Source organism: Bos mutus, chromosome 2 (assembly GCF_027580195.1).
Source record: "Bos mutus isolate GX-2022 chromosome 2, NWIPB_WYAK_1.1, whole genome shotgun sequence".
In the NCBI taxonomy this organism is placed as follows: Eukaryota; Metazoa; Chordata; class Mammalia; order Artiodactyla; family Bovidae; genus Bos; species Bos mutus.
The window spans coordinates 64,728,243-64,741,124 of record NC_091618.1 but is presented as its reverse complement, the minus strand read 5'-3'; the positions used below and the strand labels follow the sequence as shown (position 1 = coordinate 64,741,124).

At 37.0% G+C, this 12,882-nt stretch overlaps 1 protein-coding gene across 6 annotated transcripts in view; it reads right to left on the bottom strand.

Moving 5' to 3' along the window:
- The window catches only part of C2H2orf76 (chromosome 2 C2orf76 homolog), a 105,573-nt gene that overhangs the window by 9,425 nt on the left and 83,266 nt on the right, over nt 1-12,882 (bottom strand). For all 6 annotated transcript variants that reach the window (XM_070389344.1, XM_070389363.1, XM_070389348.1 and 3 more), the window contains 2 exons: nt 12,489-12,539; nt 6,043-6,080 (listed from right to left, as the gene is read on the bottom strand). In XM_070389344.1, the coding sequence (XP_070245445.1) occupies nt 6,043-6,080; nt 12,489-12,539 (89 nt within the window). The remainder of the gene's footprint in view (nt 1-6,042; nt 6,081-12,488; nt 12,540-12,882) is intronic.

Below are 12,882 nucleotides of genomic sequence, written 5' to 3'. Positions count from 1 at the left end.
TAATACATGCTCACAAGACAAAATGCTCCAAGTACATAGGGACAGAATGAGAAGTAGGCTTCTCCCTCCTCCACCCAGCAACCCAGCTCTCCACCAGAGAATTTGTACTAATTCTTATGCATCCTTCCAGAGACTGTCCTTGTACCTTCCAGAGACTGTTGTTGTACATGTACATGCAGGCAGAGATGTGCCTATAAACTTTTCCACACAAACAATGGCATGGTATATGCTGTATTCTAACTTCTCTTAAAATATCTTAAAGTCATTCGGATACAACTGAACCTACAAAACAAAAAGAGACTCACAGAGAACAAACTTATGGTTGCTGGGGGAAAGGATGAGGGAAAAGGACAGTTAGGGAGTTTGGGATGGACACGTATACACTGCTATATTTAAAGTGGATAACCAACAAGGACCTACTGTATAGCACATGCAGCTCTGCTCAATGTCATGTGGCAGCCTAGATTGGGAGCAGGGTTTGGGAGAGAATGGATACATGTATATATATGGCTGAGTCCCTTAGTTCTTCACTTGAAACTCTCACAACACTGATTATCAGCTATACCCCAATACAAAAAAAAAAAATCTTAAAATCATTCAAAATCAGTTTAAGAGCTGCATCATAATTTATCAAGGCTTCAGTATATTCCAATGGAAGGATTAACACTCTCTCTATCCCTACTGATGGACATTCAGGTTGTTTCCTATCTCTTCCTATCCTACTCAGTCCTGCATCAAATATTCTTGTCCATGTATCATTTGGTGTATGTACAAGTTTTGTCTGTAAGATAAATTCCTAGAAGTAGAACTATTCAGTCAGAGAGGAAGTACAATTTTTATTTCGACAGATATTTCCAAATTACTCTCCAAAGAAGCAGTACCCATTTATACCACCACTACCCATCACTGGGATTCCCTGGTGGCTCAGATGGTAAAGCATCTGCCTGCAATGCAGGAGACCCGGGTTCAATCTCTGGGTTGGGAAGATCCCCTGGAGAAGGAAATGGCAACCCACTCCAGTATTCTTGCCTAGAAAATTCCATGGATGGAGGAGCCTGGTGGGCTACAGTCCATGGGATCGCAAAGAGTTGGACACGACTGTGCGACTTCACTTCACTTCACTTCACCCATCACTGAGAGCCCCTGTTTCCCATACCCTCACCAGCACAGTGTATTATCGAAAGATTTTGATATTGCCAATCTAGCAAATGTAGATTAAGAATAGTGTTGTGGTGGCTTAGTCACTAAGTCATGTCCAACTCTTGCGACCCCTGGACTGTAGCCCTCCATGTTCCTCTATCCATAGGATTCTCCAGGCAAGAATACTGAAGTGGGTTGCCATTTCCTTCTCCAGGGCATCTTCCTGACCCAGGGATTGAACCTGGGTCTGCTGCACTGCAGGCATATTCTCTACCTACTGAGCTACCAAGGAAGCCCCCAAGAAGAGTAATTTGTATTTATTTGGGTGTGAATAAAGGTGTGAATAGTTTTTTTTTTTTTATTTTATTTTATTTTTAAACTTTACAATATTGTATTAGTTTTGCCAAATATCGAAATGAATCCGCCACAGGTATACCCGCGTTCCCCATCCTGAACCCTCCTCCCTCCTCCCTCCCCTACCCTCCCTCTGGGTCTTCCCAGTGCACCAGCCCCAAGCATCCAGTACCGTGCATTGAACCTGGACTGGCGACTCGTTTCATACATGATATTATACATGTTTCAATGCTATTCTCCCAAATCTCCCCACCCTCTCCCTCTCCCACAGAGTCCACAAGACTGAATAAACTTGTTGGATAATTTTTTTAATGGAATTGTGGAATATTGTTACATTCTAAGGAAACCGGGCTTCCCTGAAGGCTCAGATGGTAAAGAATCTACCTGAAATGCAGGAGACCTGGGTTCAATCCCCAGGTCAGGAAGATCCTCTGGAGAAGGGAATGGCTACCCACGCCAGTCACAACGAGTCAGACACAAGTGAGTGACTAACACTCACTTTTCACTAAGAAAATTAGGTCTTTTCTGTAATACAAGTTAGAAAATCTCCCAGTTTTCATTTGTTCCTTCATTTTCCTTCTAGAGCCTTTTTTTAAAGAAGGTGCTTAATGTCTGCTGAATGAATAAAGGAAAATGTATCAATCTTTTATTTATCTATCATACTTAAAAAGACCTTCAGTGTAAGATTACTTTAAAATCCCATGTTTCCTTAAAATATTTTTAATTAACTTCCTCTTTTAAACTTCTAATCATAGAGTATTTCAGACATAAAATGTATGCAGAATAGTACAATGAACCCTTCATGTACCCAACACCCAACTTGACCAAATTATCCATTCATGTTAATCTAGTTAATCTCTATCCTTACCTATGGGTTTCATCTCAGACTTATTTGAGTATTTATTTTGGCATAAGGAAAAGGATATGGATTCATTTAACTGTTTTCCAGTTGTTCCAATAACATTTACTGAATCCTCCATATTTTCTCCATAAATTTGAAATGCAATATTCACTATATACTAAATTCCCATATATAATTGGGTCTATTTTTGGACTTCTGATTCTGTGTCTTTGAACTAACAGTTCATGTGACAGTACCACACTGTTTTAATTACTATAGTTTTACAATATGTCTTAATGTGCCAGGGTTAGTCACTCTCATTTCTCTTTCTTCTGACTATTCTTCATTATTTATCTTTTGCATGTTAGTTTTATAATCAGTTTCTTTAGCTTTTATATACACACCACATACACACACACACACACGCATATATACAAATACATATATACACACAACTGTTACTAGAATTTTATTTAGGTGGCATTAAATTTGTAAATTAACTATAAGAGAACTGACATCTTCATACTGTTGCCTCTTCCCATCCAAATATCCTTTACATTTCCACTTAAATCTCATCTTATATCTCTCTTTGCATGTTTTTCTTTTTGTTAAATTAAGGTGGAATTTCATATAAAGATAGCACATAGTTCTTAAGAGAAGTTCAGCTCAATGAGTCAGACAACTGAATAACCTCTCTGCAATTTTAAAGTTTTCTTCTTAAAGATCTTGCATATTTCTTACAAAGTTTACTACAGGGTGTGACTTCTTCCTTTCATAAACTTTTAACAAGGATAGCTATCCGGTTTCCAAACTCACAAAATATAAGACAGAAATTGGGGTTTTTCTTTCAAATCTTTTTGACAGGAATTACTATGACTTTGGGAGAAGGCAATGGCACCCCACTCCAGTACTCTTACCTGGAAAATCCCATGGACAGAGGAGCCTGGTAGGCTGCAGTCCATGGGGTCGCAAAGAGTCGGACACGACTGAGCGACTTCACTTTCACTTTTCACTTTCCTGCATTGGAGAAGGAAATGGCAACCCACTCCAGTGTTCTTGCCTGGAGAATCCCAGGGACAGGGGAGCCTGGTGGGCTGCCATCTATGGGGTCACACAGAGTCGGACATGACTGAAGCGACTTAGCAGCAGCAGCAGCATTATGACTTTACAAGTAGCCTACTGATTATACTCCATACTATACACATAGACACACAAGTACATTTTCTTACCAAAATAAACCATACTATAGTAATTACTTGCACTGGACTACTGATTCATTCAACAAACACTGAGCTCATCATGCAGACAGGAGGCTTGGTGGGAAGGTATCCAGTCACTTTTTTATTGTGGTGATGGCACCAAATTTCTGTGGACACCTGGTAATTTCAATTAAGAAAGTCTAAACCTAGAAATTTGGGGAAATGGGGAACATGCCTTGTGAACAAGTTCATTAAGATACAGGAGTTAGTTGGAAGTTTTTCCCTTTGGCTAAGGAAGAAGACTAAAATTACAGCAGAGTTGGAAAACTGACCGGCTGGGCCAGCGATGTCTATAGGCCTTGTAAATGGGTGCATGCAAAAATGAGAAAAACAGTTGGCAGTTGGAAAAGGCACAAATGAGGAACATGTGGGTAAAAGTTTTAAGTCTTAAAACTGTATCTGTAAAAATATATTGACTTCTTCCTTACAAAAGTTAAAGAGGAAATCTGAAGAACTATCTCTTTACTGGGTTTCCCTGGTGGCTTTGGGGTAAAGAACCCACCTGCCAATGCAGGAGACAGGGGTTCCATTCCTGGGTCTGGAAGATCCCCTGGAGAAGGAAATGGCAACCTACTCCAGAATTCTTGCCTGGGAAATCCCATGGACAGAGGAGCCTGGCAGGGCTACAGTCCATGGGGTTGCAAAAGAGTTGGACACAACTTAGCAACTAAATAACAACAATCTCAACTAGAATCTCTATGGTTTAGATGAGAAGTTTATAAAGCCAGATTCCAGAAACATCCTCAGTGACTCAATTTGTTTGGAGAATCTTTAAGTAAATACATTGCTCAACTGAAAAATGGGCTCTAATTTCACAACTCTAATGTGCCAAGATGGAACATATGTTTTAAATATAAGAAACAATTCTAAGATATTTCCAACTATAGCAGGAAAACTTTCTGATTTTTTTAAAAATATCATAATACTGATTAATTTGAATATTATGAATTAGGTCTTCATTAGGATAAAGGAATACTCTACTTATTATTTCCTTTTAGGAAACATGAGCATATGAGCAAGCTATGATATAAATGCAACACTAAATGGAGGATGACAACCTTTTTAAAGAGCCTTTTGTTTCATTTTAACTTTATTTATTTTCTTTCTACAATAAAATCAAGATTCCTACTCTCCACATTTTAGGGACAAGCCTAAAAACAGTCCTGGCTTGGACAAGAGAAAATGGATGGAGTCTGTGGCCAGATACAATTCTAGCATCCATACAAAGTAAAGATTCCATACCATAGTCCCAGACATACACAAGCACCAAATTTCAAAGCATTTGACAATTGGATGCTGTCAAATTTGTATACATAGTCCTTGGTATAGAAAAATAAAGTTACTGGAAAGAACCAGCTTGATTTTAGCCCAGGGAAACTGATTTCAGATTTCTGACCTCCAGAACTATAAGACAGTAAATGTGTGTTGTTTTAAGCCACAGGGGAAAAAAAAAATTTGAGTTACTAATCCACAGTCAACAGACATATCCTTATACCATCTTCTTTATGATCTCTTGTTATACATTTATTTGAAAGCTGACTGTGTTTGTGGGGGGCATCATCTATGACTAGCAAAGAGAATAAAATTAAATGAATCCATAAATAAATACTTCCTTCAAAAATTGTTATGGAAACATTCCTTTGAATGAGGCATTGTGCTAGGTATTGGAGATATGAGGAATAAAATACAGTCCCTTGTCCTTGAGTAGTTTCTATAATAGAGGAGATTATTGTTTTAATGAGAAGTCTATACGAGGTCACTAAGATTCAAGAAAAAAGATCACTCTGGTCTATCTACATGAGATGCAAACATAAAAACATTGTTCTGAAAAAGTATGAAGACGGAAATGTAAACATACTATAAACACATAACTAAGCTGTCCTCTCTGGGGCGGCCCATGTCCTCTGTGCAACTAGCAGGCCTGTTTCCGAGAGCCACAGTATGGGGCCTTAACACACAGAGAGAGTCAAATGAGAGAAAACACGTTATTTTCTTAATGCCCTCTTCTGGTATAGAAATAAGAAAATCAAAGAAATTGGACTAGATATAATATTTGATTTCCTTTATTTGTAAGCTGAATTTATTTCAACAAGTTTTATGCTTGTTAAACATTTGCTTGATATACTGGGTTGACCAAAAAGTTCATTCAAGTTTTTCTGCATCAGAAAAACCTGAACAAACTTTTTGGTCAACTCAATATATTAACAACATTTTTTTTTTTAATTAACACTTTTTAAAAAAAGAATCTATTACCAACAGGAATACAATTTAGAGGGTTTTTTTTTTTTCTTTTAATGGATAAAAGGCTATTTAAAGGGTAAATTCAAAATGAAAAATGCTACTATAATGAAAAATATCTTAGAAGTACACATGTTCATTCATTTATTCACTAAGTCAACCAAAATTGATTACCTGCTATGTGCCAGATACTGTACATATGAAACATACCTTTGATTTATGTGCTTGATGAACAATCTTCAGTTTATCTGAAAGAAAAAAAGTCTTTTTACTAAAATTATTCTAAAGCTTCATTTCAAACTTATTGAAGTGAGATTAAAAGGCTTCCCTGGTGGCGCTAGTGGTAAAGGATCTACCAATGAAGGAGACACAAAGAGATGAGGGTTCGATCCCTGGGTCAGGAAGATCCCCTGGAGAAGGAAATGACACCCCCTCCAGTATTCTCGCCTGGAAAATCCCACGGACAGAGGGGCCTGGTGGGCTGTAACCCATGGGGTCACAAAGTCAGACACAAGTGAGTGCACACATACACAAAGTGAGATGAGGTGTGTGGTGAGCTGGGGAGTGTGGCAGCTAGGAAAGTGAGGAATCTGGGTCCCTGCCTTATGATCAGGTTCACTTAAAAATCTAATACGCAGTAAAAGAAATATTACATTTGCATATCATTAAAATTAAAGATCACTGTATAAAATATTTTAAAGCCCTTTGACACAGAGAGCTGTGTTTGTACCATAACCTGTAGTCAACTCAGCCCTTTTTCCCTTAGAAAACAGCTGAATGATATAACTCTATCTTGTTTGTTAGAGTCCCTAAATACTAAGATTAGCAAATAAGGTTTTTTAAAAAGTCTGTCTTTGTTAATGTCTACTACTACTATTTTTCTACTAATCTCTCAGAAGAGATTGAGTGACAGGAGGTCAAATGATCATAGCAACAAGTTGCTACCACTCTCAGAATTTAAACACCATCAAGGATGCACTGGTAATCTGATCAAGGCTGCTAATACTCAAAGACTACCAATGTCTGTCTCCTGGTTTTCAAATACTGCACAGGCTCACACCATCTAATCTGCTTTATTCAATCTCTCCTTCACTCCTTAATCTGTTTATCTTGAAATCAGGCTACACTGTGTTTTTCCAGTAAGTAGTTTCTCTACATTGGGTACTCCTAACTGGGCAATAATCAGTTCTTAATTATTTAACAGACATAGCATTCAACAGGTTTAAATTCAGAAAGTTACTAATTCTCCACTCAGTTATTTAATTAATTTACTGTGAAAGTGAAAGTGAAAGTGAAGTCACTCAGTCGTGTCCGACTCTTTGTGACCCCATGGACTGTAGCCTACCAGGCTCCTCCATCCATGGGATTTTCCAGGTAAGAATACTGGGGTGGGTTGCCATTTCCTTCTCCAGGGGATCTTCCCAACTCAGGGCTCGAACCCGGGTCTCCCGCATTGTAGATAGACGCTTTACCCTCTGAGCCATCAGGGAAGTCTAATTTACTATAGTTATACATATAGTTATAGTTTATATATATATATAGTTATAGTTATAGTTTACATATATTATTATATCTGAATAAACTCTTAACCTTAAGCTAAAATTCATTTCTATCAATCATGCTATTTGATTCAACAAGGAATTTCAGTGAAATGAAAGACTCTGTTAAAGAAAAAAAAACCTTGATTTAACTATGTTCTAATAATAAAGAAGAATTAGGGTACCTATTTAGTTAAGAACAGGCACTCTGAAATGCTCATTATTTTAAATAGTAAACTTTCAATTGCCTATTACAATTTTTAATATAAGGTAGCCTTATAAAAATCAATCTTACCTAAGTGAAATATACACATTTAGGATATAAAATAGGTCACAATGGCTAAAAAATAAGCTTACAATGTACACAAGAAAACAAACAAATGTGACTTTTGAATTATCTATTATACTGAGTTACCTATTATACTCTTTTTCTCACTATAAATATATATTGTTTGTTACTAGAGATAAGTTAGAGAAGCCAATAGTAGTTGCTTTTTTCTTTTTAAACAAAAGGACCTTGATTAAAAGTCTGTTATAATCGACCTGCAAAATTGCATACTGACCTCTCCAAGTGTCATCATGTTCTATATATTTTGCTAATAACCTTTAAGTTAGAAATATCTTTGCTCCGATATGCTCTGCAACCCCACAATAAGGAGGCAACGTTTTATTTTTATTAGAAAAAGAAATGCTTTGAACATAAATTTTCACCAGATTTTTCTCTCCAACAGAAATTGGGAAGAAAAGAAATGCCCCGCAAAACTAATACAATTATGTAAAGTTTAAAAATAAAATAAAATTAAAAAAAAAAAAAGAAATGCCCCTTTCTTTGTTAAATCATCTTTTTCACTTGTTTTTACTTCTTAAAAAAAACAATGTTAATTATTAACAGAAACAACTTCTGCTGGTATTGTTTCCTTAGTGAAGATTTCTTGAGGAAAACAACCTCATAAAGATAAAAACAAGATTTACGTTTGCAGAGTATTTAATGTGTTCACATTGTTTAATGTAATCTCCCAAGCCTTAGAAACAAACAGAATTAGCAGCCTCACACTGTACAACAACAAACATTCACTGCACACATACACCATGCCTAAACAAAAAGAATTTAAAAATAAGACAACATCCCCTGTGCTTTAAGAACACACTATCTGGCCAGGGTAAATCAGTAATAGACGCAGATGCCAATTAAATGGGAGGCAGGGCTCTGAGAAATCTCTGACTCTTGGCAGCCGGGCAGAGAGACTGGACCTTTGTCCAAGGGCACAGAGATGGCAACTAACAAAAATGAAATCTGACTCTGTGCCCTTTCCACTCCCCAACACCTACTGTGTTCAGTCCCTCAGTATCCCTGTAGCAATACTGCAGGACAAGGACAGGTGAGCAAGGAACACTTCAGCATTTCTTGTCAAAGACAAAGTGGCAGATTGTTAAAGAGCCAAACACAGTCACTTGAATTCTACCAAAACCATGGTGGTTCTCTAATTTCCTCACAGGTAAATGTGTTCGTTTTTCCTGCCAATTCATCTGAGTAGTATAGAAATAATAGGACAAGTGGATGTTAATAAGGTGGACTAATAAGAAAGATACGTTATCTACCACCATGGTAAAAGAAAAAGGAACAAGGAAAAAGTACAAAATCAACTGCAAAACAAGGTTTAAATGGCAATAAAAACATATCTGGCAATAATTACCTTAATTATCAATTAACTAAATGCTCCAGTCAAAAGACTTAGAGTGACAGACTGGATAATAAAACAAGCTTACAATATGTTGCCTACAAGAGACCCACTTTAGGGTGAAGGACACAAATACATTGAGAGTGAGGGGATAGGAAAGACTCACGTACAGAGCTATAAAAGACCACAGCTGCCAGAGCACTCCTGAGGGAAAAACAAAACAGGAGGCAAACTCTCCCAAACTTCAGGAAGGAGTCGATTGATACTATAATACTAACAATACTGCAAAGCTACAGTAATCAAAATAGTGTGGTTTGGGGCAAAAACAGACATACAGATCAATGGAACATAACAGAGAGCCCAGAAATAAAGCCACACATACAGTCAATTAATCTTTGACAAAGTGGCAACAGTATACAAGGGGAAGTCTCTTTAGCAAGTGATTCTGCCACATGTAAATCAGTAAAGTCAGAACACATCCATACAACACGCACAAAAATAAACTCAAAATGGCCTAAAGATGTAAACATAAGACACCAAAATACTCCTAGAAGAGAACACAGACAAAACATTTTCTGACACAAATTGTACCAATATTTTCTTAGGTCAATCTCCCAAGTTCAGTTCAGTCACTCAGTCATGTCTGACTATTGGCAACCCCATGGACTGCAGCATGCCAGGCTTCCCTGCCCATCACCAACTCCCAGAGCTTGCTCAAACTCATGTCCATTGCGTCGGTGATGCCATCCAACCATCTCATCCTCTGTCATCACCTTCTCCTCCTACCTTCAATCTTTCCCAGTATCAGGGTCTTTTTCAATGAGTCAGTCCTTCATATCAGGTGGCCAAAGTATTGGAGTTTCAGCTTCAACACCAGTCCTTCCAATGAACATTCAGGACTGATTTCCTTTAGGACTGACTGGTTGGATCTCCTTGCAGTCCAAGGGACTCTCAAGAGTCTTCTCCAACACCACAATTCAAAAGCATCAATTCTTCGGCACTCAGCTTTCTTTATAGTCCAACTCTCACATCCATACATGACTACTGGAGAAACCATAGCTTTGACTAGACAGATCTTTGTCAGCAAAGTAATGTCTCTGCTTTTTAATATGCTGTCTAGGTTTGTCATAGCTTTTCTTTGAAGGAGAAAGAATCTTTTAATTTCATGGCTGCAGCCACCATCTGCAGTGATTTTGGGGCTCAAGAAAATAAAGTCTCTCACTGTTTCCATTGTTTCCCCATCTATTTGCCATGAAGTGATGGGACCAGATGCCATGATCTTTGTTTTCTGATGTTTAGTTTTAAGCTAGATTTTTCCCTCTCCTCTTTCACCATCATCAAGAGGCTCTTTACTTTCTCTTCACTTTCTGCCATAAGGGTGGTGTCATCTGCATATCTGAGGTTATTGACATTTCTCCCGGCAGTCTTGGGTTTTGTAGATGCAAAAATTACATATAGAATGGATGGATAACAAGGTCCTATTGTATAGCACAGGAAATTATATTCAATGTCCTGGGATACATCATAATGAAAAAGAATACACACACACACACACACACATACATACATACATATATATGAGTCACTTTGTTGTATAACAGAAATCATAAATTAAGTATAATTCAATTAGTAAAAAGAGACTTTAAAAGATATTTTATGCAAACAAAAAGGATAAGAAAGCAGGGGTGGCAAAATACTCATGTCAGACAAAACAGACTTTTTAACAAAGGCCATAAAAGAAAGAAAGACACTATAAAATGATAAAAGAATCAATGCAAGAAGATACTCCACCCATTAACAAACTAATATACATACCCAACATCACACCTAAATATACAAATACCAACAAAGGGAAAAATTGAAGGAATACATTATTTACCATCATGATGATTAGTAGCCAGATATTTTGATAACTTCATTATCTAAAACTTATCTTTCAAAATAATTTACATGGAACACAAGTTTGAATACACATCTACAGCATGTAAAAAAGGGAACCCATATGTAACTATGCCAATCTGAAGTGGCATCTGTAGACAGATTCAAGTTTAAGGTTGTATGTCAAGGCTTGACACTTTGAAAGCTGTGAAAGACAGAACTGAAAAGTTTCATATTTACTTAATCATGCTTTTTATTCCTTTCTCTTATTCAATATTTAGTATGTAAATTCTTGAAGTCCAATAAATCAAAGTACTTTCGACTCAGTGCCTTTAACTTCTGCTTGACTACCCCTTGTGACCTCACAATTAATCTCTGAATATTAAAATGCACACACACGGTGAAGATTGTGATTTCAAAGTATTTTATGTCATAAGTTGCTCTACCAAATGGCAGCAGAATTAAAAACCACTCCAGAAATGATCTAGGGTAATTAAAAATTTATGCTTTAAAATGTCTGCGCCAATTAACAGAAATATTTATTAGGTGCATCGTAATTCTCAAGTGAAGTCTCAAATCCAAAGTTTGGTGAGTGTCAATATCCTGAAGGTTAATAACTGTACATCTTTATAATGAATAATGAAACCTAGCTTCTTGACTTATTACTACATTTTAAAGTCAGTAACTGCAATGTATAAAATTACTGTGTAACACGCTCAAGTTGTTGCTGTTGTTGTTTAGTCAGCTAAGTAGAGTCCGACTCTTTTGCTAAAAGCCCTATGGACTATTGCCCATCAGGCTCCTCTGTCCATGGGATTTCCCAGGCAAGAATACTGGAGTGGGTTGCCATTTCCTTCTCCGGGGGATCTTCCTGACCCAAGGATTGAACCTGCCTCTCCTGTGTTGGCTGGAGAAGGCAATGGCAACCCACTTCAGTACTCTTGCCTGGAAAATTCCATGGACAAAGGAGTCTGGTAGGCTGCAGTCCATGGAGTCTCAAAGAGTTGGACACGACTGAGTGACTTCACTTTCACTTTTCACTTTCATGCATTGGAGAAGGAAATGGCAACCCACTCCAGTGTTCTTGCCTGGAGAATCCCAGGGACAGAGGAGCCTGGTGGGCTGCCGTCTCTGGGGTTGCACAGAGTCAGACACGACTGAAACGACTTAGCAGCAGCAGCAGCAGCTCCTACATTGGCAGATGAATTCTTTACCACTGAGGCACCAGGGAAGCCAACATACTCAAGTTATTGACATCTAAAATGTTAAATCTCTTCTTTTAATTCCCAGTCTTTAATCATTTCTCCTTTTCTGATTACCTGACAAAGAAATTCATTTCAAATCATTTTCCAAACATGCTATTCCTCATAAATACGCCACTTGATGACACAAGTAGTATTTACTTTAACGATATACTAGAATTCCTATATTTTTAAATAACTTCCATATTGGTTTGTATATACAGATTGCAAACTCATTTTTGAAAACCAAATTTAAATTCACTTCAAAATAAAACTAATGTGAAATTATATGTTTTAAAAGAATAAGAAAAATTGGTTACCATATTTATAATTTCTGAATGGTGGTGGGAGGCTGGTCCTCAAAGGGATATCTGTAAGATAAAGAGTATTTTTATTATAAAATATTCAAATAGTCATAGTATTAAGAGAATTGGCATTTTATTATACAATAGCATCTACATACACTTGAAATATATAGTAAGTATGTGTGAAACATTATTATATAGTTGATGTTCATTTAGCACATGAATCTGAGAATCCCTTGGGGTCAGTAGTAGAAACCAAAGATCTGGAACAATCTTATCACTCTTACCAAAATTCATACAACCTATAATGTAACTACTCTAACTCAGCAAAGAAACTGTAAAATTTTCTTAAAACAGTGTTTTCAAACACTAGTATTAGTGTTCATTTATAATTAATTAAACTACAACC